Genomic DNA, 21,105 nt, shown 5'->3' on the forward strand with positions numbered 1-21,105 from the left:
AGATATTTCCCCCCGGTCTGTGATTTGTCTATTTTCTCAGTATTTTGAAGTACAAAAGTTTTTAATTTTGATGAAGTCTAATTTATCAATTTTTTCTTTTATGGATTGTGTTTTGGTGTCATATCTAGGAACCCTTTGCCTCACCCAAGGTCCTGAGGTTTTTTGTTTTCTTCTAAACATTTTATCAATTGCTTTTAGTTTTGAAAGACAATTCTAATTGCTTGTTTAACAACCTCCTTATATTAAATTCATTTTTAAGCAACGTAAAGAAGTGTTTCTACTGTCCACAAAGTACTGTTAATCTTATCTTCTTTTTTTAGTCATCTAGAGCCCAGTTTTATATAAGTCCATCTTTCCAAAGGTAAATAGGTAACCAGTTTGTTGAACAGTTGGTCACAGAATAAAATAACTCCTCCTCCTTCCACTTCCCCATAGTATGTCAAGAAAATCCCTTTGTTGCCAAGCCTAAGAGGATATTTCCTTTTGACCACTATGTCTGTGGTTCAAGTCACCTGACAATAGATTGTGCATAAGTTATAGCATTCTAGTCTGAACAACTGAACTTGAAAATGCATTTCCTTTCACTTTCCATCCACAAACCTCAAGTTATAGTCTTATTGTAGCTTTATTCTAATAACCCTCTGGATTTTTTACTAAGGTAGTTACTGAGAAATAAGAATTTTGTGACTGGTATCATCTTTTCTTTAAGGAGGACTATCTAAATTGTAAGCTCTATAAAATCAAGGCCCATGTCCAATGCAATTTTATTTCCCTCACTGTTCCTGGCATAGTGCTGAGTGGTTAGTAAGTGCTCAATAAATATTTTTTATTATATCTATGTAATAAAAGTAAAAATGTTACATATTTTGATTATTATTAATGATGGCATAATGTGATTTGTATTCCACTATTTTTCCAAATCATCAAATGAATAGCCACTCGATTCAGATTGTTTTCTCCATTTGTCCTCAAATAATTCTCAGCATAAGCACTCTGATCTTGAGTTATTGTATTTGATGTTTTACAATAAATTAACTGACAAACGTTAGAGGTTGTTTATCAGAGTAGGAAGCCTTTCCTCTACCATGCCTTTCTGTTTTAGGAATTTTTTGTTAACCTTTTAGCCTTAAAAATCCTTTCAATAACTCAGGCCCCTATCCTCCTCTGCCTATGGAAGTCCACACCTTAATAAGAAAAGTAAAAAAGCTTAAGCATGTCTTTTTTTTAACTGTGGTAAGGTATACATAACAAAATTTACCATTTTAACTATTTTTAAGTGTATTCACTGTTGTACAACCATCACAGCCATCCATCTCCAGAACTTTTTTCATCTTCCCAAACTGAAACTCTATACCCGTTAGACAATAATTCCTCATTCCTTCTTCCCTCTAGTCTCTGGCAACCACCATTCTACTTTCTGTTTCTATGAATTTAACTATTCTAGGTACCTCATATAAGTGGAATCATATAGTATTTATCATTTTCTGACTGGTTTATTTCACTTGGCATAAGGTCTTCAAGGTTCGTCCATGTTGTAGCATGTGTCAGAATTTCCTACCTTTCAAAGGCTGAATAATATTCCATTATATGTATATACCGCATTTTGTTTATCCATTCATCCATTGATGGATACTTGGGTTGTTTCCACCTCTGCGTGTCTTTTGATAGAAGGGAAAAGAAGATGGTATTAGTGTATCCATCCACAAGCAGGTGATATTGTAGAACCTGTGCTTCTGGTCCAGTGGGACCAGGTTGATTCTAGCCTAGTGCTTACATCAGATAGCATACTGTGGCATTCGTATAAAGGATGAGGCCTACCTCTGGAGGCCCTAAGTCAAGGCCAAGAGAATGACCTCACATTAGGGAAAAAATTATTTAATATAGGCCTTCCAGTTCACTGCCAAAAATTATGGAGCTTGGTACATAGTAGGTACTCTGTAAGTGTTTGAATGGATGCTTAAATACAGATGCACCACAGTTCAAAATTGCCAAAAACTGGAAACAGCCCAAATAGAATGGATAAACAAATTGTGGTGTATTCACACAATGGAATACTTAGAGCAATAAAAATGAATGAACTACAGATATACACAAAAATAGGGACAAATCTTAAAGAGAGAAGCCACATATAATAGAGTGCATACTGCATGATTCCATTTATAAAGTTCAAAAACAGACATAATTAAACTCCTATTTCTGTTTAAGGATGCATAGATAGCAACACTATTTTTTTTTGAAAGGCAGGGAAATGAATCCCCTCAAAGTCAGAATAGTGATCACCACTGGGAGGAGAAGAGGCTTATAATTAGGAAGGGCCATGTTAGGGGGAAGGAGGGAGGCTTCTGGGACACTGATAGTCTGTTTCTTGACTTGAATTGAGGTTTTGGGGATGTTCATTTTACAACAGTTTGTTAAGTTGTACATTTGTGTTTTATACACCTTTCTATATGGTCATCATATTCCACAATAAAAGGTTTTTTAAGTTCTATGATTCTAGGGGAAAAAACTATATAAAAGATCATGTGACATAATCATATATATAGTATTTTAGCCCTTAGTTTGATTGATAAAATGAGAAAGATACCATTGACCCAGTTTGGAGAGTACCAGGAAAGTACTGTAGATTGTCTATATTAAGGTTTCCTTATTACTGAGTTCCTAATGTGGATTCCTGGGCTCTGTGGTTTGGGGAAATGGAAATCAGAAGAGGAGCAGCACTACGGAGAAACTAGTCAACATCTGCAATCCATTAAGGGCCTGATGCTTCATTAAAAGGCATTAAGCTCAGTGTCTCCCCAGTGTTATTCACTTCTTAGAAATTGTATTCATTTCCATCACAGCATGTTGTGTGAGAAGTGGGAAATAGGCAAATAGGACAGATCTTCCTCCCTGTAAGGGAAATCTCCGTAGCCCCTATTGATAGAACTACTCTCTTGAGCCATCATAGAAAGTAGAATTACAGATCAGCAAATCTTTGACCATCTGTTGTAAAGAATTTCTTCATTCACAGAATTTCATCAGATTAAAGTTTAGTAGCAAATTGCTTCATTCATAGCTTTTAAACTGAGGTAATGAACAGCTTCCCAAGTTCTTGGGTTCTGCTGAATTCTAACCCATTCCCCTGTATATCACTGACTTTGGTGATTCTTTAATTAGCTAAAGCCTCAAAAAGCTTAGTTGGCCTATGAATAGATTATTAAAATGGAAGTCCTGACCCTAATCCTACTTGTTAAGATGTATAACAAATCAAATGGCTACAGCTCATTTAAGAAGTATCATAATAAATATTGTGACTAATTGGAGGGCACAGTTAGAAATATTTTCATTAAAGATATCTAGCCATCACTGTAACCCACTTCGTGTCAATTTTTTTTATTGAGGTAATGTTAGTTTATAACATTATATAAATTTCAGGTGTACATCATTATATTTCGACTTCTGTATACACTATGTTGTGTTCACCACCAAAAGTCTAGTTGCCATCCATCACTGTACAAATGTGCTCCTTTATCCTTTTTGCCTTCCCCCCACCTCCTTCCCCTCTGTTAACCACAAATCTGTTCTCTGTGTCTATGTGTGTGTGTGTTTATCTTCCACATATGAGTGAAATCATATGGCGTTTGTCTTTATGTGAGGGGAAAGCAATTAGCCAGCTTGCCTTTCTCAGGATAAAATTCTAGAGTTTTGTTCCCCTGTTGTGTACAAATTTGACATATCTTGACTAATTTATTCAGTCTCTGCTCTAGACATAGCATACATTTCTGATTTATAGACATGAATAACTGTCTAGTTTTCTGCATTTTATGCTGCATTTAGTTACAGGTTCCTGCCTTACCTTGCTCTCTCTTCTTTCAGGGTCTGACATTTCAGGAAGTGGAAAACTTCTTTACTTTCCTAAAGAATATTAATGATGTGGACACTGCATTGAGCTTTTACCATATGGCTGGGGCATCTCTTGATAAAGGTAATGAAACCCAAAAGTTTTTTCTTAAAGGTATAAACATTGAATCTGTAATCTGTGAGGTGACTACCCCTCCTTAACAGTAATAAGTGAGGTTTTCTTGACATTGTTTTTTTATTTGTTTTGTTTTGTTGACATTGCATGAGCCTTGCATTTCACCCTGAGAGGGCAAGCTTGTGCTAAAGGCTATAGTCAAGGCAGATGCCATCTTTAAATGATTAGCCTTGGAAAATAGGCATCTAAGCTGAGGCACAGTGTGTGAAACTTCGGAACTTCTCTCATTGGAGCCAGAGTCGTGACATATATAATGTGAAACTAAAGTCATTATGCGTTTCATTCTTTGGTGAGAAGGAATGGTTTGGTTTATTTTTTGTATCAACTTTTTTTTTTAAGATAAAACTATGACTCTGAGAATAGTACCCTATTAGCTTACTTCGTATAAATTCAGTTCCAGTGTGTATAGGCAGTGTGAGAGAGCATAGGAATTGAAAACACAGTTTTTCCTCCAACGTTTTATTATGAAAATTTTCAAACGTTCAGAACAGTTGAAATAATTATTCAGAGAACATCCATATGTCCAGCTCAATTAACCTTTTGCTATATTTCCCTGGTAGTATATCTGTGCATATATTCACCCCTCTACCTATCAATCTCTCTTATTTTTGATGCATTCAAAGTAAGTTACAGGCATAAATGTACTTCACTCCTAAATACTTCAGCATGAACATTAACTGAAGTTCAATATTTGTTTAAAGTTCCCTTGTGCCCCTTCACAGTCAATTTCTGCCCCCACTCACCAAGAGGCACACTTAATTCTGTATTTTTTCACCATAGATTAATTGTGTTTGTTCTAGAACTTCATACAAATGGAATTATACAATGTACAGTCTTTCTAAAGTTTCTATCAGTGTGTTTTTGAGATCCATCTATGTTGTTGCATGTACAGTAGTTTGTTCCTTTTTTATGAAATGTAATCCATTATGTGAATACTCCATAATTTGTTTATCCATTCTGCTGTTGGACACCTTGGCTGTTTCCAGTTGTTGGCTATCTTAAATAAAGCTGCTATGAACATTCTTGTATTCATCTTTTTGAGGACATATATTTTCATTTCTCTTGAATTGCTGGGTCCAGAGGAAGGTGAGTTCATTTATAAAGGACTGTCAGACCCTTTTTCACAATGTGTCTTTTTATACTCCCAACAATTGGTGGTATCAGTCTTTTTTTTTTTGGTGAGGGAGATTGGCCATGAGCTAATATCTGTGCTCATCTTCCACTATTTTTTATATGGGATGCTGCCACAGCATGGCTCGATGAGCAGTGCGTAGGTCCTCTCCTGGGTTCCGGACCTGTGAACTTCAGGCCACTGAAGCAGAGCGCACAAACTTAACCACTACACCACCAGGCGGGGCCCCAGTCTTTTTTAATTTTAGTGATTCTAGAGTGTATATAAAGGTGTCTCATTGTGTTTTTAATTCGTAGTTCCCTGATGACTTCTGTTGAGCAGCTTTTTGTGTTCTTGTCATTCAGATATCTTTGGTGAAGTGTCCAAATCTTTTGCCCATTTTAATTAGGTTGCCCATTTAATTAGTTCTTGATATATTCTAGATACAAGTCCTATATCAGATATGTATTTTGTGAATATTTTCCTAGTCTCTGGCTTTCCTGTTCACTTTCTTAATTGTGTCTTTTGATTAACAGAATTTTTTTTATTTTGATAAAGTCTAATTTATCAAATTTTTATTTTCTGATGTAATTACTTTTATTACTTTCTGATCCTAATAAACCTTTATCTACTATCAAATTATGAAGATATTTTCCTATATTTTCTACTAGAAGCTTTAATGTTTTAGCCTTATATATCATGTACGATCCATCTCAAATTAATTTTTATATATGGTGTAAAGTTCAATATTTCTTTTTTTTCACATGGATATCAAGTTGTACCAGCACCATTTGTTGAAAAAGCCCTCCACTGGTTTGCTTTGGTTCTTTTATCAAAAATACAATGACCTTTTAAATGGGGATCTATTTCTGAGCTCTCTATTCTGTTACTTTTATCTGCATGTCTGTCTTTATACCCATACTCACTGTCTTGATGACTGTAGCTTTATAGAAAGTCTTGAAGTATCAGGTATTATAAATCCTCCCAACTTGATTCTTCTTTTTCAAGGTTGCTTTAGATATTTTAGGTCCTTTGTAATTCCATATAAATTTTAGAATCAGCCTATCACTTTCTACATAAAAAAGAGGTGGGATTATGATTACAACAACATAGAATATATAGATTAATTTGGGGAGAATTGACATCTTAATGATAATGAGTCCTCCAATTCATGAGCATATTATCTCTTTCCATTTTTTTAGGTCGTCTTCAATTTCTCTCAGCAGTGGCTTTGTAGTTTTAAGTATACAGATCTTACGTATATTTTTAAAAATTTATGCCTAAGTATTTTGTTTTTTATGCTATTATAAATGGAATTTTTATTTCATTTTCCAATTGTTTGCTGCTAGTATTAAAATACAATTGATTTTTTATATTGATCTTGTATTCTGCAATCTTGCTAAATTCACTTATTCTAGTTGTTTTGTAGATTCCTTAGGTTTTTCTCTGTAAGCAATCACGTCATCTGCAAACAGAGATCGTTTCACCTCTTCTTTTATGATATTTATACCTTTTTTTCCTTGCCTTATTGCACTTGCTTCAACCACCAGTACCATGTCGAATACAGTGGTGAGAGTGGGCATCCTTAGCTTCTTCCTGATTTTAGGAGGAAAGCATTCAATATTTCACCATTAAGCTGGATGTTAGATTAGACTGTTCATAGATACCTATTATCAGATTAATAAATTCTCTTCCTAATTTAAAAAGGGTTTAAAAACATCAGTGGCTGTTGAATTTTGCCAAATACTTCTTCTATATATATAGAAATGATTTTATGGCTTTTCTCCTTTATTTTCTTAAGATGGTAGATTACATTGATAATCCCTTATTGTCCTGAAATAAACCCAACATCGTCATGATGTATTAGGCTTTTTATGTATTGCTTGATTTGATTTGCTAACGTTTTGTTAAATATTGAGGAATATTAGTCTGTAATTTTCTTTTTTGTAATGTCTTTTCAGGTTTTGTATCAGAGTACACAAAATTCATAAAATGAGTTGGGGAGTTTTTTCTCTTTTATTTTCAGGAAGAATTTGTGAAAGATTGCTGTTCTTTCTTTCTGAATTGTTTGATAGAATACACCAGTGAAACTATCTGGGCCTGCAGTTTTCTTTGTGGGAAGTTTTTGATAATTTAATTTCTTTAATAAAAATATAGATATCAGAGTTTGTGTTTTATCTTGTGTGAATTTTGATAAGTTGTCTTTTTTTAGGAATCTGCCCATTTTGTCTAAGTTATTGAATTTATTGACATAAAGTTGTTCATAATATTCCATTGTTATCCTTTTGATGTCTGTAGAATCTGTAGAATCTGAAATCCCCTCTTTTACTGTTAACATTGGTGAATTATGTCTTTTTTCTCTCTTTTGTTTCCTTATTTAATCTACCTAAGGGTTTAGTAATTTTGTTAAATTCTTCAAAGAACCAATTTTTGACTTTGTTAATTTTCTCTGTTTTGTTAATTTTCTGTTTTTTTCTATTTCATTGATTTCTATTGCATTGCTGATATCTTTATTATTTCCTTCCTTCTACTTATTTTCAGCATATATTACTTTGCTTTTCTCTTTCTAGCTTCTTAAGATGGAACTTTACCTACCTTTTCTTTTCTTTTTTTTTAAATATATATTTTTAAATTTTCGTTAATTGCAGTAACATTGGTTTATAACATTGTATAAATTTCAGGTGTACATCATTATACTTCTATTTCTGCATAGATTACATCATGTTCACCACCCAAATACTAATTACAACCCATCGCCACACACGTGTGCTGAATTATCCCTTTCGCCCTCCTCCCTCCCCCCTTCCCCTCTGGTAACCACCAATCCAATCTCTATCTCTATGTGTTTGTTTGTTGTTGTTATTATCTACTATTTAATGAGTGAGATCATTCGGTATTTGACCCTCTCCCTCTGACTTATTTCACTTTGCATAATACCCTCAATGTCCATCCATGTTGTCACAAATGGCTGGATTTCATCGTTTCTTATGGCTGAGTAGTATTCCATTGTGTATATATACCACATCTTCCTTATCCATTTGTCCCTTGATGGGCACTTAGGTTGCTTCCAAGTCTTGGCTATTGTGAATAACGCTGCAATGAACTCAGGGGTGCATGTGTCTTTACGCATTGGTGTTTTCAAGTTCTTTGGATAAATACCCAGCAGTGGAATAGCTGGATCATATGTTTACTTACCTTTTCTAAGATAAGCTTTTGAAACTATAAATTTCCTTCTAAACACTGCTTACCTACATTCCACATATTTTGATATATTTTCATCATCATCCTGTTTGAAATATTTTCTGATTTTCCTTGTGATTTCTTTGGTGACCTATGTGTTATTTAAAAGTATGTGGTTTAATTTCCAAATGTTTTGTTTTTTCTAGATACATTCTTATTTTTTATTTCTAATTTAATTCCATTGTAGTCAGAGAATACACTCTATAAAATTTCAGTTCTTTAAAATGGATTGAGACTTGTTTTGTGGCCCAGCATATGGCCAGTTTTTGATAAATGTGTCATATACATTTGAAAAGAGTGTGTATTCTGCACTTTTGAGTATAGTGTTATAAAAATGTCAGTTAAGTCAAAGTGGTTGATAGTGTTCATATTTTTTCTGTCCTTACTGACTTTTTTGTCTAGTTGTTCTGTCAGTTAGTGAGAGAGGGATGTTAAAATATCCAAGTATGATATGTGGATTTGTCTATTTTTCCCTTTAAATGGTGTCTGTCTTTGCTTCATGAATTTTCAGCTCTAGTATTAAGTACATACACACTTATTGCTTATGATTATTATGTTTTCCTGATGAATTGGCCCTTTTATCATTATGAAATGTTCCCCCTTTATCTTTAATAATATGCCTATTCTTGAAGTCTATTTGTCTTATATTGACATAATTTTTCCAGATTTTTTTGTGACTATTGTTTGCATGGTATGTCTTCTTCTATTCTTCTGTGTTCAACTTATCTATGTCTCTAAGGTGTCTCTCTTCTAGACATATAGTTGGGTTTAGTGGCCTTTTAGCTATAACTCTTTGCATTTTATATCTTAGTGGTTTCTCTAGAAATTATAACTTTTCATGATTTACTTAAAGTTAATATTGTACCACTTAAGTGAAATGTAAGAACCTTGCAGTCATATAGTTCCATTTACCATCACCTCATCCTTTATGCTATAGTTGTCATTTATATTTCATCTGTATATGTTATAATCCATATAATACAATATTAGGATTTTTGCTTTCAACAGTTATATTTTTTTAAGAAATTAAGAGAAAAAATAAACTTTTATACTTACCCACATTTACCTTTTAGTATTCATATTTACCATTTTGACTGCTTTTCATTTATTCCTGAATATCTATTTTAAATTTTTATCTGGTATCACTTCCCATCAGTCTGAAGAACTTCCTGTATCATTCCTTTTGGTACAGATCTGCTAGCAGTGAATTCTGTTAGTTTTTGGTTTATCTGACAGTGTCTTTATTTCACCATTGGGTACTGCAATGTATGGTTTTTAAATCTCTCCAAAGCATTGACTGAGGTTTTATAAACACAGTCTTGCTTATTCAACACTTGTTGGTGGATTCCTGAAGATTTTCTAATATAAGATCACACCATCTGCAAATAAAGATCATTTTACTTCTTCCTTTACAACCTGGATGGCTTTTATTTCATTTTCTTGATCCACATAACTTGTTAAAATGGCATTTGTTTTTTTGCTTAAAATAATACTTCTTCTGACCTTTGTAGAATCCTTTGGAAAAAAATTAATATCATGGAGGTTATTATACATGCGTGTGTAGCACCACAGGGTCATTTCTCTAGAATAGCTTTGGTTGTATTGCTCTGTTTCATAAAACAGATTTGACAGCATCTGCAAATCCAAAGATACAGGATTTGAAGTCATCACTTATTATTTATTTCTACTTATTGTAGAAATAAAATTAATAAGCTCCTCTTTATATTTGCTTAACTTTTTTTGAAAAGCCCAACTAAAGACAATAGAATTGCTTTAAAGAACAATTATGTAGTGGCCAGCTTGGTGGCGTAGTGGTTACGTGCGCATGCTCCACTGCACTGGCCCGAGGCTCGGATCTGGGGCGGGCACCATCGCACCGCTTGTCAAGCCATGCTGTGGCGGTGTCTCATATAAAGTAGAGGAAGATGGGCATGGATGTTAGCTCAGGGCCAGTCTTCCTCAGCAAAACGAGAAGGATTGACGACAGATGTTAGCTCAGGGCTGATCTTCCTCACAAAAAAAAAAAAAAGAAGAACAATTACATAGAATGAATCACTGTCTGTGTTAAAATTATAGGGTGTACAAAATAGAATGATTCAGGGTAGTGGTGGCAAAGGAAAGTGCAACCTAGTAGCTAAAAAAAAAAGACAGTGTTTCTTTCAAATGACTTCATGCCATTTATTGAGATGTTTAGTCTCCATATAGTCCATGCCTCATTATCCTTGCTAATAGAGGCAGTGGTACAATTATACAGTCATATCTGATATCCAAAAATATGTTTGGCTTTGAGATATATGATATTTTGCATTTGTTTTGACTTATTAGTTTGTTTCATCTGTATAACTTTGGATTCCCTGGGTGTAAAATGATAGATATCTAGGGAGAACTGGCCTAGATTCGTGCTAAGTAACAGGGAAAAGCCAAATGTATTCATTTCCTAGGGCTGCCGTAACAAATTACCACAAACATGGTGATTTAAAGCAACAGAAATTTATTCTTTCACAGTTCTGAAGGCCACAAATCCGAAATCAAGATGTTGGCAGGGCCACACTCCCTCCGAAGGCTCTAGGGGAGAATCCTCCCTTGCCTCTTCCAGCTTCTGGTGGCACTAGTTATTCCTTGGCTTGTGGCTATGTAACTCCAATCTCTACTTCTGTCCTCATATGGCCTTCCCCTCCTTCTCTCTCTCTGTCTTTCTTCTGTTTGTCTCTTGTAAGGACACTTTGTCGTTTTTTGGATTTAGGGCCCACCTGGGTAATCCTTAACCCACATGTCATCTCAAGATCCTTAACTTAATTATGTCTGCAAAGACCCTTCTTCCAAACAAAGTCACATTCACAAGTTCCAGGGGCTAAGATGTGGACGTATCTTTTGGGGGGCCACCATTAAACCTACTATAGCAACCAGGAACTAAATATTACCCATATGTAGTCCACAAAATAAGGCAAAAATTGAAACAGAAAATATATAAATTTAATTTACTGTGAGAATGTTCGTATATAGCTGTTTAAAACTTAATTTTTTTTAGAAACCTAATTATACTCTTTACCTGGGTAGCTTCTATTTCTCTTTCAAGTTTCAGTTCAAATGTTACTTCTTCAGAGAGGCCTTCCTTGACCACTCAATATAAATTATAAAAAACTATATTGTCTATAGCTTTTATAATTAAAAAAAGAGAAACGTTAACCTAAAATCTTCTGCCTTCACTATTGTCATCAATTCCTATCCACAAATTATGGACATGGGCTTGAATTTCCACAAATATGGCTAATCAGGTAGAACAGAGACTACTAACTATAATATTTTGTACGTAGATGGTAGACCCTTATAAATACTTACTAATGGAACTATTCCCCGTCTATCCAGGACCTCAAACAAACCAAAGTAGGCATTATCCTTGATTCCTTACTCTCTTACACCCACATTTATTTCTTCAATAAATCCTTGTCTCTACTTCCAAAACCTATCCTGCATCTGACTCCATTTCTCCATCTCCCTACTATAGCCCTGGTCTCTTTACCCAGGCTTACAGGGCTCCATATGGCATGGTCTTGTATACTCTCTGAGTCCATCAAATATCACTTTCTTTCCAGTTCACTCCACTCCACATTGTTCTTCTTTTATATTCTAAATATACCAATTTCATCCCTACCTGAAGGCCTTTGTTCTAGCTGTTCCTTCACCTCAAGTGCTCTTTCCCAGGATCTCCATGTGCTTGGCTCCTTGTAATTCAGGTCTCATACAAATCACTTCCTCAGAAAGATCTCAAAGTAGTTCCATCACCCTGTATCATAGCATTTATCGCTACCTGATATTTTCTCCTATATTTCTGTGTTTGTTTATTATCTGTCTCTATTTACTAGAATACTTATCTGTCTTGTTCATGGATATAGTCTCTGTGGCTAGGACAAGACCTGGGATATAGTAGACACTCTATAAATTTTGATCAATAAAAGAATGAGTGAATGAACTTGTTAATAGATGTGAACCAGACATAGGATCTTAAGCCAATAAACCATCACCTTTCACAGTAGACCCAGAGAACAAACTCATGTCATGAATTCATTGTGTTCTTCTGTAACCCCTATCTTTTAGACTTGACATATATTTCACCTTCTTCCATGCTTAAATGGTTGATGATATCAGTAATGTTAACTGTTCATGTACTGGGGTATGCAGAGAAAGATTAACATATGCTAGTCTTTTCTTCCAAGTTCCTTCACTCTGCCAGATGTGCCAAATCTTTGGCAGGCTCTCCTTGCGCTCTCCCCTTTGCTTTTAAATCGACTGATCCTGACAGTCGTACTATTGATTTTTTCATTAGTTTGAGTTCTATACAAGTTCTCCCTCCAGAGAATCATGGAATTTTATTGCTGAGATGAATCTTAGAAGAAAGGAAGAAACTTTCTTCCTTTAGTGGTTCTCCATAGTGGTTAAGAACACAGGTTCTGAAATCATATTGTCTGGATTTGAATCTTGGCTCCATCATTTACAAGCTGAGTAGCTTTGGGCAATTTCTGAACTTGGTTTCTATATTTTTAAAATCAGGATCATAGGGCCGGCCCCGTGGCTTAGCGGTTAAGTGCGTGCATTCCACTACTGGCGGCCCGGGTTGGGATCCTGGGCACGCACTGACGCACTGCTTCTCTGGCCATGCTGAGGCCGCATCCCACATACAGCAACTAGAAGGATGTGCAACTATGACGTACAACTATCTACTGGGGCATTTGGGGAAAAAAAGGAGGAGGATTGGCAATAGATGTTAGCTCAGAGCCGGTCTTCCTCAGCAAAAAAGAGGAGGATTAGCATGGATGTTAGCTCAGGGCTGATCTTCCTCACAAAAATAAATAATAAATAAATAAAATAAAATAAAATCAGGATCATAATACGCACCTCATAGGGTTGTTTTGAGGATAAATATACACTTAACCTTATGCCTATCATATGGTGAATGTTTAAGAAATGTCAGCTGCTTCCATTATGAAGTTGATGATGTAAACCCAGATTTAGTGTGGTTCATCCATTTATTCAGCCAGCAGGATAGGTACTGTGCTATGCGCAGGGTTGTACCCTCAAGAAACTCACAGTCTAATAGGGGAGAAAGATAAGTATACAAGCTGTTCAAGTTTGGTGTGATAAGTGCTAATTAGACATAAGATTAAAAGTGGGGTCTTTGACCCATATTGGGAGTGGGGAAAGAGTGGTGCAGGGGTAGAGACAGGAGTACTGTTGTCTCCCTTTTTCTCTCAGTCTTAGCTGCTCTCAGTCTCAGCTGCTTTCATTTTTCCCCAAAAGGTTAGGACCTTCAGAATTTGGCACTTTTTAGAGGCCCTGGCACTGTCTCTTCTTTATCTATTTTAGAGTTTGCAAACTTGTCTTTAGACGTAATTTATCACAGAATTTCCCAAACAGCATTGTGAAGAACATTATATACTGCAATATGTTAATGGTTCTGTGGGTTTAAAACGAAAAAAAAAGTGTTCCATGGTTCAAATAAATTTGGAAAATGCCAGGTTATACAGAATTTCTTCCTGCAGCACTACTACTGCCAACTTTTACGTATACTAATGTGCATTATTAATCTCCAAGAGAGCAATATAGTTCCCAAACTTGATTTGCCCCAAAATGTCTTTTAAAAACCTACAGAGCTGATGTTCCTCAGAATAGTTTGAGAACCCAGGCAGGTGGCAACTGCAGATTTACCATATTACAGCATGATCCAATCCCTCCAGAGTAAAAATGCCAAATTTCGTTAAGGCTGTTTCTTTAGTTCTACATGGTCCAGGTGAGAATGACAACTCTCAGGCAAGAATGAAATGTCCTTGGTGAAATCTGACCATTTGAAGAAGGAACCTGTCTTCAGGGAATATTGCATGTTTCCACTATAGGTCGTCTCTTTTGTTTAGCACTTAAGAGAAATTGGTTCTATTGCTTATTCTTACACACACTGGGCATAAAATTAGATAGATTACCTCTCAAGGGCTGTCTGAGTGATATACCTAGTCTGCTAAAGGAGGTAATAGAAAATTGAACATGACTCCTTCGCCGATGGCATCCTATCATGGAAAAGTTAGAAATATTTGAGTTGGAGCTCTAGAATGAGCTATGGCCCATGTAACTTAGAGTAGTCTTATTTCTGCCAAGAGAATAAAAGGTTTCCAGGTATAGTAAAGCCCCGTTATAAAGCACATCAGGATATTATAGATTTGGTAAACTTGTAGGTCCAGTTGTGTCCCTCATGTACTTTCAACTATAATACAGGAAAATAATCACGAAAATATAGTCCATGGCCTTTAGTACTCATGCCCCAGCACAAGCCTACTTAGGTTCAAAATCATAATTTCCAACATGGTTGTAATTCTTTATAGTTATTCTGTATGTGCAGTTTACCTTATTGTCTGACAAGCCAAGAGAATAAATAGTAAAACCTGTGGCGTAACTCCTACAGGCTGCTCTCTGCAACCCCAAGTATTCTTTCTGAAGTATCAGTCATATCATCAAATAATCTCAGTTTCCTGTATCTCTGAAGTGACATAGATGGCATGGATGACCTTTTAAAACCTTTGTGGCTTTGAAATTCTTTGAGTCTAATTTTGAACGAGTAAAGGAGTCTCATTCTTTTGGCATTTAGGTCCTTACTGAGTTGTTGAGGGAGTCAGCAATTAGTGATGGAGTCATTTCTAGCACACAACGTCTCTTATATTCTGAACAATCATCTTTTTTTTTTTAGGTTTACATTTTTCTTTTAATTTTTTGTTTATTGCAGTAACATTGGTTTATAACATTGTATAAATTTCAGGTGTACATCATTATACTTCTATTTCTGCATGGATTACATCATGTTCACCACCAAAATACTAATTACAACCCATCACCACACACATGTACCGAATTATCCCTTTGACCCTTCTCCCTCCTCCCTTCCCCTCTGGTAACCACCAATCCAATTTCTGTCTCTATCGTCTTTGACAGACAAGCTGCCCCCCTGTCCTGAGCCCTAAGAATCCTATAGCATTGCCCTTTCAAAGAGTCTGGGACCATCACACATCTGGAACACTAATAACAACTATCATTTCATAGCAGCTTCTACATGTCAGGCATAACGCTAAGTGCTTTATGGACATTCTCTCTCTTAATCCTTAAAACTTGAAAGGTAGGTGGTATTATCCTCCATTTTATGGATGAGGAAATATAAAATGAAGCAGCTTGCTCATGGTTACCCAGCTAAGCAGTGGTAGATTCAAGCTCAGGTCTCTCTAATTGCAAAGTCTATATTCTTTCTACACCATTGTGTTGCTTCTCAGTGTATCCCAAAATGCTGCTGGAATTTGAAAATCTTTGCTAAAACACACTCCAGGAGACAGTGCACGTTCGCCATTTTGAACCATGCTTCTCAGTAGCTTAGGGAAGACAGGCTCTAGGCTATTTCCTCCCAGTTCCCTTTGGCTAAGAGTTGACCATTCTTAGGGTGAGAATAAAGTCCTTTTGGTAAGTTTTTGTTTTGGATTTAGTGCCCTTCTCTTGAAAAAGAAGTATGACATTTTCCACCTACAATTGTCTCTTCTGTTCGGGACCAGGTTCTATAGCTCAGACACACTCTGACATCTGTAGTACTTACTTTACAGTAACATAGACTCTTCGAGTTGCTGTCTAATCTAGCTTCTTACCCCACATAGAAACACCTTACTAGACACAGCTGTGTTCTTTACCTTTCTGACCATATTACTCTTCATTGAAGAAACCAATACGCAAAAGTCTAAAATCACTTAAATAAGGTCATGTAGCAAGGACAGTTGGTATCCCTTTAAAGGGAACCACAGAAGAGAAGACATATGGCGAAGCTGTCAGTTTCTCAACACTGCAAAATAGGGTTTACAGCTTCTAATGATCAAGGTGTTCTTCACTACCTCTACGCATTGGTGTGGCAGTGCTTTGTTACACTTTTAGATACTGTTGTAACATCTAGTATTTATTGAGAGTTAACTATGTGCAAGAAATTTGTAAGCATAAATTTTGGTTTTAAACTCAAACCTGAGTTTGAGTCCCTTCTTCTCACTTTAGCTTTATGACTTTGAACAAATCATTTAAGTTCTCAAAGCCTCGGTTCCCTGATCTGTAGAATGGTGATAATAGAATACTTGCTTCAGGGTTATTGTGAAAATTAGATGAAATAATACTATATTAATAGACTAGATTGAAATTATAACTTTACCCAGCTGCCTGTTCTGGTTTTCAACCACTAGGTACTGACTTTCCTCTGCCTGCTGATCTTATTAAGGAGCTAATAGACTGGAAACAACCTATCCCAAGATGGGAACTTTGCAAAAAGTAATTAAAAAAAAAATCACTCTAGAACCTGATGAGGCTTACTTTTGTTCTCTTTAGGAAGTAGTATCTACTGCTTTTTTCAGTCACTTTTGAGATTTCATATTAGTTTACAAGTTATAAGTTGTTTGTACTTATTAATGAGGAGGATTAGAGCATTTAGCCTCTCCTAAGTTTCATCATTCATCTGAAAATTCTTGGGATCATTGCTTTCAGAAGGTGATATCATTATTTAAGTTCTCTGTTCCCAGAAATATCTAACTATCTAACCCCTATTAATATCTCTAGTGTCCTCAACATTCAAGGGAGAATTTTCTACTAGACTGTAAACTCTTGAGCACGTGAACCGTTTTCCACATCTTTGTGTCCTACTCTGAGCCTAGAACAATTCTTTGTATACAGTGGATGTTCAGTTAATGTTGAACAAATGAATGAATGAATTCTAAACATGGTCATATCCTAGAAAGAATGGTGAAATGCTCTAATAAAAGCCTAGGGTGAGAGGGAGAATGATAAGACTATGACACCTTCCCATGTCATTAATTTCTTTAATACCATGGGCAAGTCACAACTTCTCTGACATTTGGTTAGAGTTATATTAAATATCTCCAAGGGTTCTTCCAGATTTGAAATTCTATGACTATAATTGAATCAGCTTTCTACTGAATGTAGTAATGTTTTAAGGGACATGTTACAGCCTAAAGTTGTATCCAATTCTGTGTGAAAATGAACTAACCTTTAATTTTAGAGCAAGGCTTTTGAATTCCCAAAAGAAGCGTTGCAGTTTTAATTTATTTTCTTGTTAAGAAATTTAAAACTTAATTAGACCTTGGCTAGTGCCTCTATAAGATCTAATTTACGGAGCTTGGTATAGTAGTTGCAGAAGAGTGACAGTTCTGTAAAATGTACCTAGAATGAGCGTAGCTATATGTAAAGTATGATTTGAGGAACCTCAAAAGGCTATTCCCAACCATAAATACCTTTTCCACTTAGCTTTCTTGCTGCATAATAAATTACTAAAAATTTAGCAGCTTAAAACACTACCTGTTTATTATCTCAATTACTACAAATTTAGCAGCTTAAAACACTACCTGTTTATTATCTCAGTTTCTATAAGTCAGAGTCTGAGGACAGCATAATTGGGTTCTCTGCTCAGGGTCTTAACAAGGCTGAAGTCAAGTTGTCAGTGAGGCTGCATTCTCATCTGGCGTTCAGGGTCCTCTTCCAAGTTCATTTGGGTTTTTGGCAGATTTCAGTTCCTTGGTTCCCTTTGTCTTGCTGCCTCTTAGCTGGGGATCACTCTCAGCAGGCTGCCGCAGTTCCTTGCCACGTTGCCCTCTCGCAATATGGCAGCTCACTTCTTCAAAGCCAGCAGGAGAATCTCTTTCCCCGGTATGCTGAGATGGATTCTTATATAACTATAATCATGGGAGTGACTATCCCATTACCTTTTCCGTATAAAGTAACCTAATCACAGGAGTGGTATCACATCATATTTACAAGTCCTGCCCACACTCAAGGAGAGGAGATTATACAGGGTGTGTATACCAGAGAGTGGGAATGTTGGGGACCATCTCAGAATTCTGAGCTGTAATTCCAGCCATAATTCCAGAAATTATCACCTTTAGATTTATTCTTTGAGGACTTCTGAAGATATGGACATTTTAACTGATTTAAGCCATGTTATCTAAAAAAATAACAACATATAGCAGTCATAAAACTTTAGGGCTGGAAGGGAACTTAGAAATCATTTTATTTAAATCCTTACTTTATTGTTTTTAACCTTTTCATTTAAACAGGAAGGAAAATGATTTGCTCAAATCACAGCTAGTGGGACACAAAACTGAGACCAGAGATTCAGGTTCACTGACTTCCATACCACTGTTTTCTTTGGTACATGGCACCCACTGCTGCTAGAAGGACCTAGAGAATTATATAGGGGACTCAGTGCTTTTATGGGAAAGGCAGAAATAGGGAAGAGTTCACAGCAAGAATTTATGGAAGAGCACCCCCAGACAGCCATAGCATGAAGGCAGGAGGTAGGAATATCACAAAGATGTGTAGGGAAGAGTTTTAGGGGAAAAAACTCCTATTTTTCACATTCTTTTAAAGTTTATGGGAGGCAAGCCCCTGTGCTTCAGTTCATTATTGAATTTTGTAAAAACATTTATAAGTGAAGAGGAGAATTGGCTAGTATTTCATTCATTTAAGACAAAGTCATCAATTTTTAAAGTAAAATTATTCATGATGTAGGCAAGCACAAATTCTGAAATAAATGTTTGCTTTATGAGGCACTTTCTCTGCAGAGACCTGGATTATTTTCCCAAATATAAAGACACTCAGCAATTCTAAAGATTGATTCTGACTTAACTGTGTTGCTTTGAATATATTGTGATTTAGTAAAATTATAGAAGTTCCCCAAGGAGGAAGAGAGCTGCTTTAGGGATTGATGATTGCCATGGAGAGAAAGGAGGGTGAAGGCAGGATAAACTGCCAAAACATCCCACACATAGAATAGTAAGGACAAAATCAGCCAACATTACATCCCATTGAGAAAAGGATCAGAAAGGAATTACACCAACCGGGGAAATACAGAGATTAGTATTTCTTCAAGCATTGCTTCTTTGGGGGCTTCAAGGTTTGCTACCTTTGGAAGCCTCTGAAGATTTGATAAAACGCTTGTAAAGGTGAAGAGTATTTAGCCTTTCACATAATTTCAGCAAACCAAATTTAAATATATCAGTTTAAAAAGGGCTCTCAGGGGCTGGCCCAGTGGCGTAGTGGTTACGTTTGCGTGCTCTGCTTCAGCGGCCTGGGGTTCTCAGGTTTGAATCCCAGGTGCAGATTGACACACCGCTCATCAAGCCATGCTGTGGCAGCGTGCCACATGCAAAATAGAGGAAGATGGGCACAGATGTTAGCTCAGGGCCTGTCTTCCTCACCAAAAAAAAAAGGAGGGGGGGCTCTCACTTTCGCCATCAGAGATTCAGGCTCTGTTGAAGCTAACAACTATAGACCACCAGGGAAGTAATTTTGTAAAAGAGGGATAAAGGGTACTTTCTCCTCAAGATTGAGGTTAGAATAAATGAGCAACTGATTAAATAATGATACATCCTATCAATGGAATACTATGCAGCTCTTAAAAAGGACCTTCTTATGTACAGGAATAGAATTATTTCTAAGATATGTTGTTAAATGAGTAAAGCAAAACTGTATATTTAGTATACTACCATTTTTGTGGGAAGAAATGAAGAATAAATATTTGATTTTATATCCATAAAATATTTCTGGAGAAACTGAAGATATTGATTGTCTCTAGGCAACTAGGTGACTAGGGGGATAAGGCTGGGAGGGAGACTTCAACCCTCTTATAACCATTTGAATTTTGAAACAGGTGAATGTATTATCTAATGAAAAAGAACTTTTTTAAAGTAAAAAAAATGAAAATGTAACGAGTCAAAGAGGGAAAAGCAAGTTAATATGGTAAATTGGTCTCCAAATAAGACCTGGCTTTGTTATAAAGGTTTCCTTGCAAGGAGACATGGCTGGCCCTCTGTAAAATCTATCCTGATGCTCTCATCCCCCTTTGCACCTCTGTTCTAGCTCTCTAGTCAGGCATTAGCATCCCTTCCTGCTTTCAGTACTTTATTCAAACTGATTCCTCCACCCCTACCCTACATCACCCACTACTATACATGCACATATCTGAAGCAATGTCTCTTTAATCATTTAGAATTCAGATCCAAAATGTACCTCCTACTAAATACAGACTACTCCACTGTCACCCATATGTCTATTAATAAGTCTGATATTTCTTCTGTGTATTTCTCGATCTTAATGGTATATATGTGGTTTCCCCCACTATACTGTCATCGCCCTCTGGGGTGTGTCTGCTGAAATCACTGACTGCCTAATGGTGCTGGTAGAAATGCTTGCCTTTTGTGGACAAAATATGATGAGGATTTTTAATGAAGCCAGATACAATACTAGACAGTGGCAGTAAATCTTGCTGTAAATCAGTTTGTACCAGATTAAGCATGTAAACCCATTGAAGTTGTCATCTGGGATGATGCTCTGAGATTCAGAAAACCTGAGCACAGGTTTTCTCTGTGGCATGTAGCAGTATTTATGAGCCAGGACCACCAGCATTACTTCTGACAGGCAGGAGCCTGAGCTCACAGCAGGGGTCAACCTGCCTGTGGCTCAGAAGCAATCTGCAGAACAAGGAATTGTGATAATTTTCCTTATTAGTATACTGCATTGCTTTTGGCTTCTTAAATTGGTAGTTCTCCTAAATGCTTTCCTTTCCCCTGACCCCCAAATCAGGTTGAAATGTGTGTGTTGTATTAGCCAAAGTATCTTGGAAGAAGATATAAAAGAAGGAACAAGTACTCTTTAAGGGAAAATCCTTCTC

The 21,105-nt window shown here is 36.1% G+C and overlaps 1 protein-coding gene across 2 annotated transcripts in view; it reads left to right on the top strand.

The window, feature by feature from the left end:
* Positions 1-21,105, top strand: part of MICU1 (mitochondrial calcium uptake 1) — a 224,122-nt gene that overhangs the window by 192,496 nt on the left and 10,521 nt on the right. For both annotated transcript variants that reach the window (XM_058543221.1, XM_058543220.1), the window contains one exon: positions 3,856-3,964. In XM_058543221.1, the coding sequence (XP_058399204.1) occupies positions 3,856-3,964 (109 nt within the window). The remainder of the gene's footprint in view (positions 1-3,855; positions 3,965-21,105) is intronic.

The sequence above is a fragment of the Diceros bicornis genome, chromosome 6, assembly GCF_020826845.1.
Source record: "Diceros bicornis minor isolate mBicDic1 chromosome 6, mDicBic1.mat.cur, whole genome shotgun sequence".
NCBI lineage: Eukaryota > Metazoa > Chordata > Mammalia > Perissodactyla > Rhinocerotidae > Diceros > Diceros bicornis.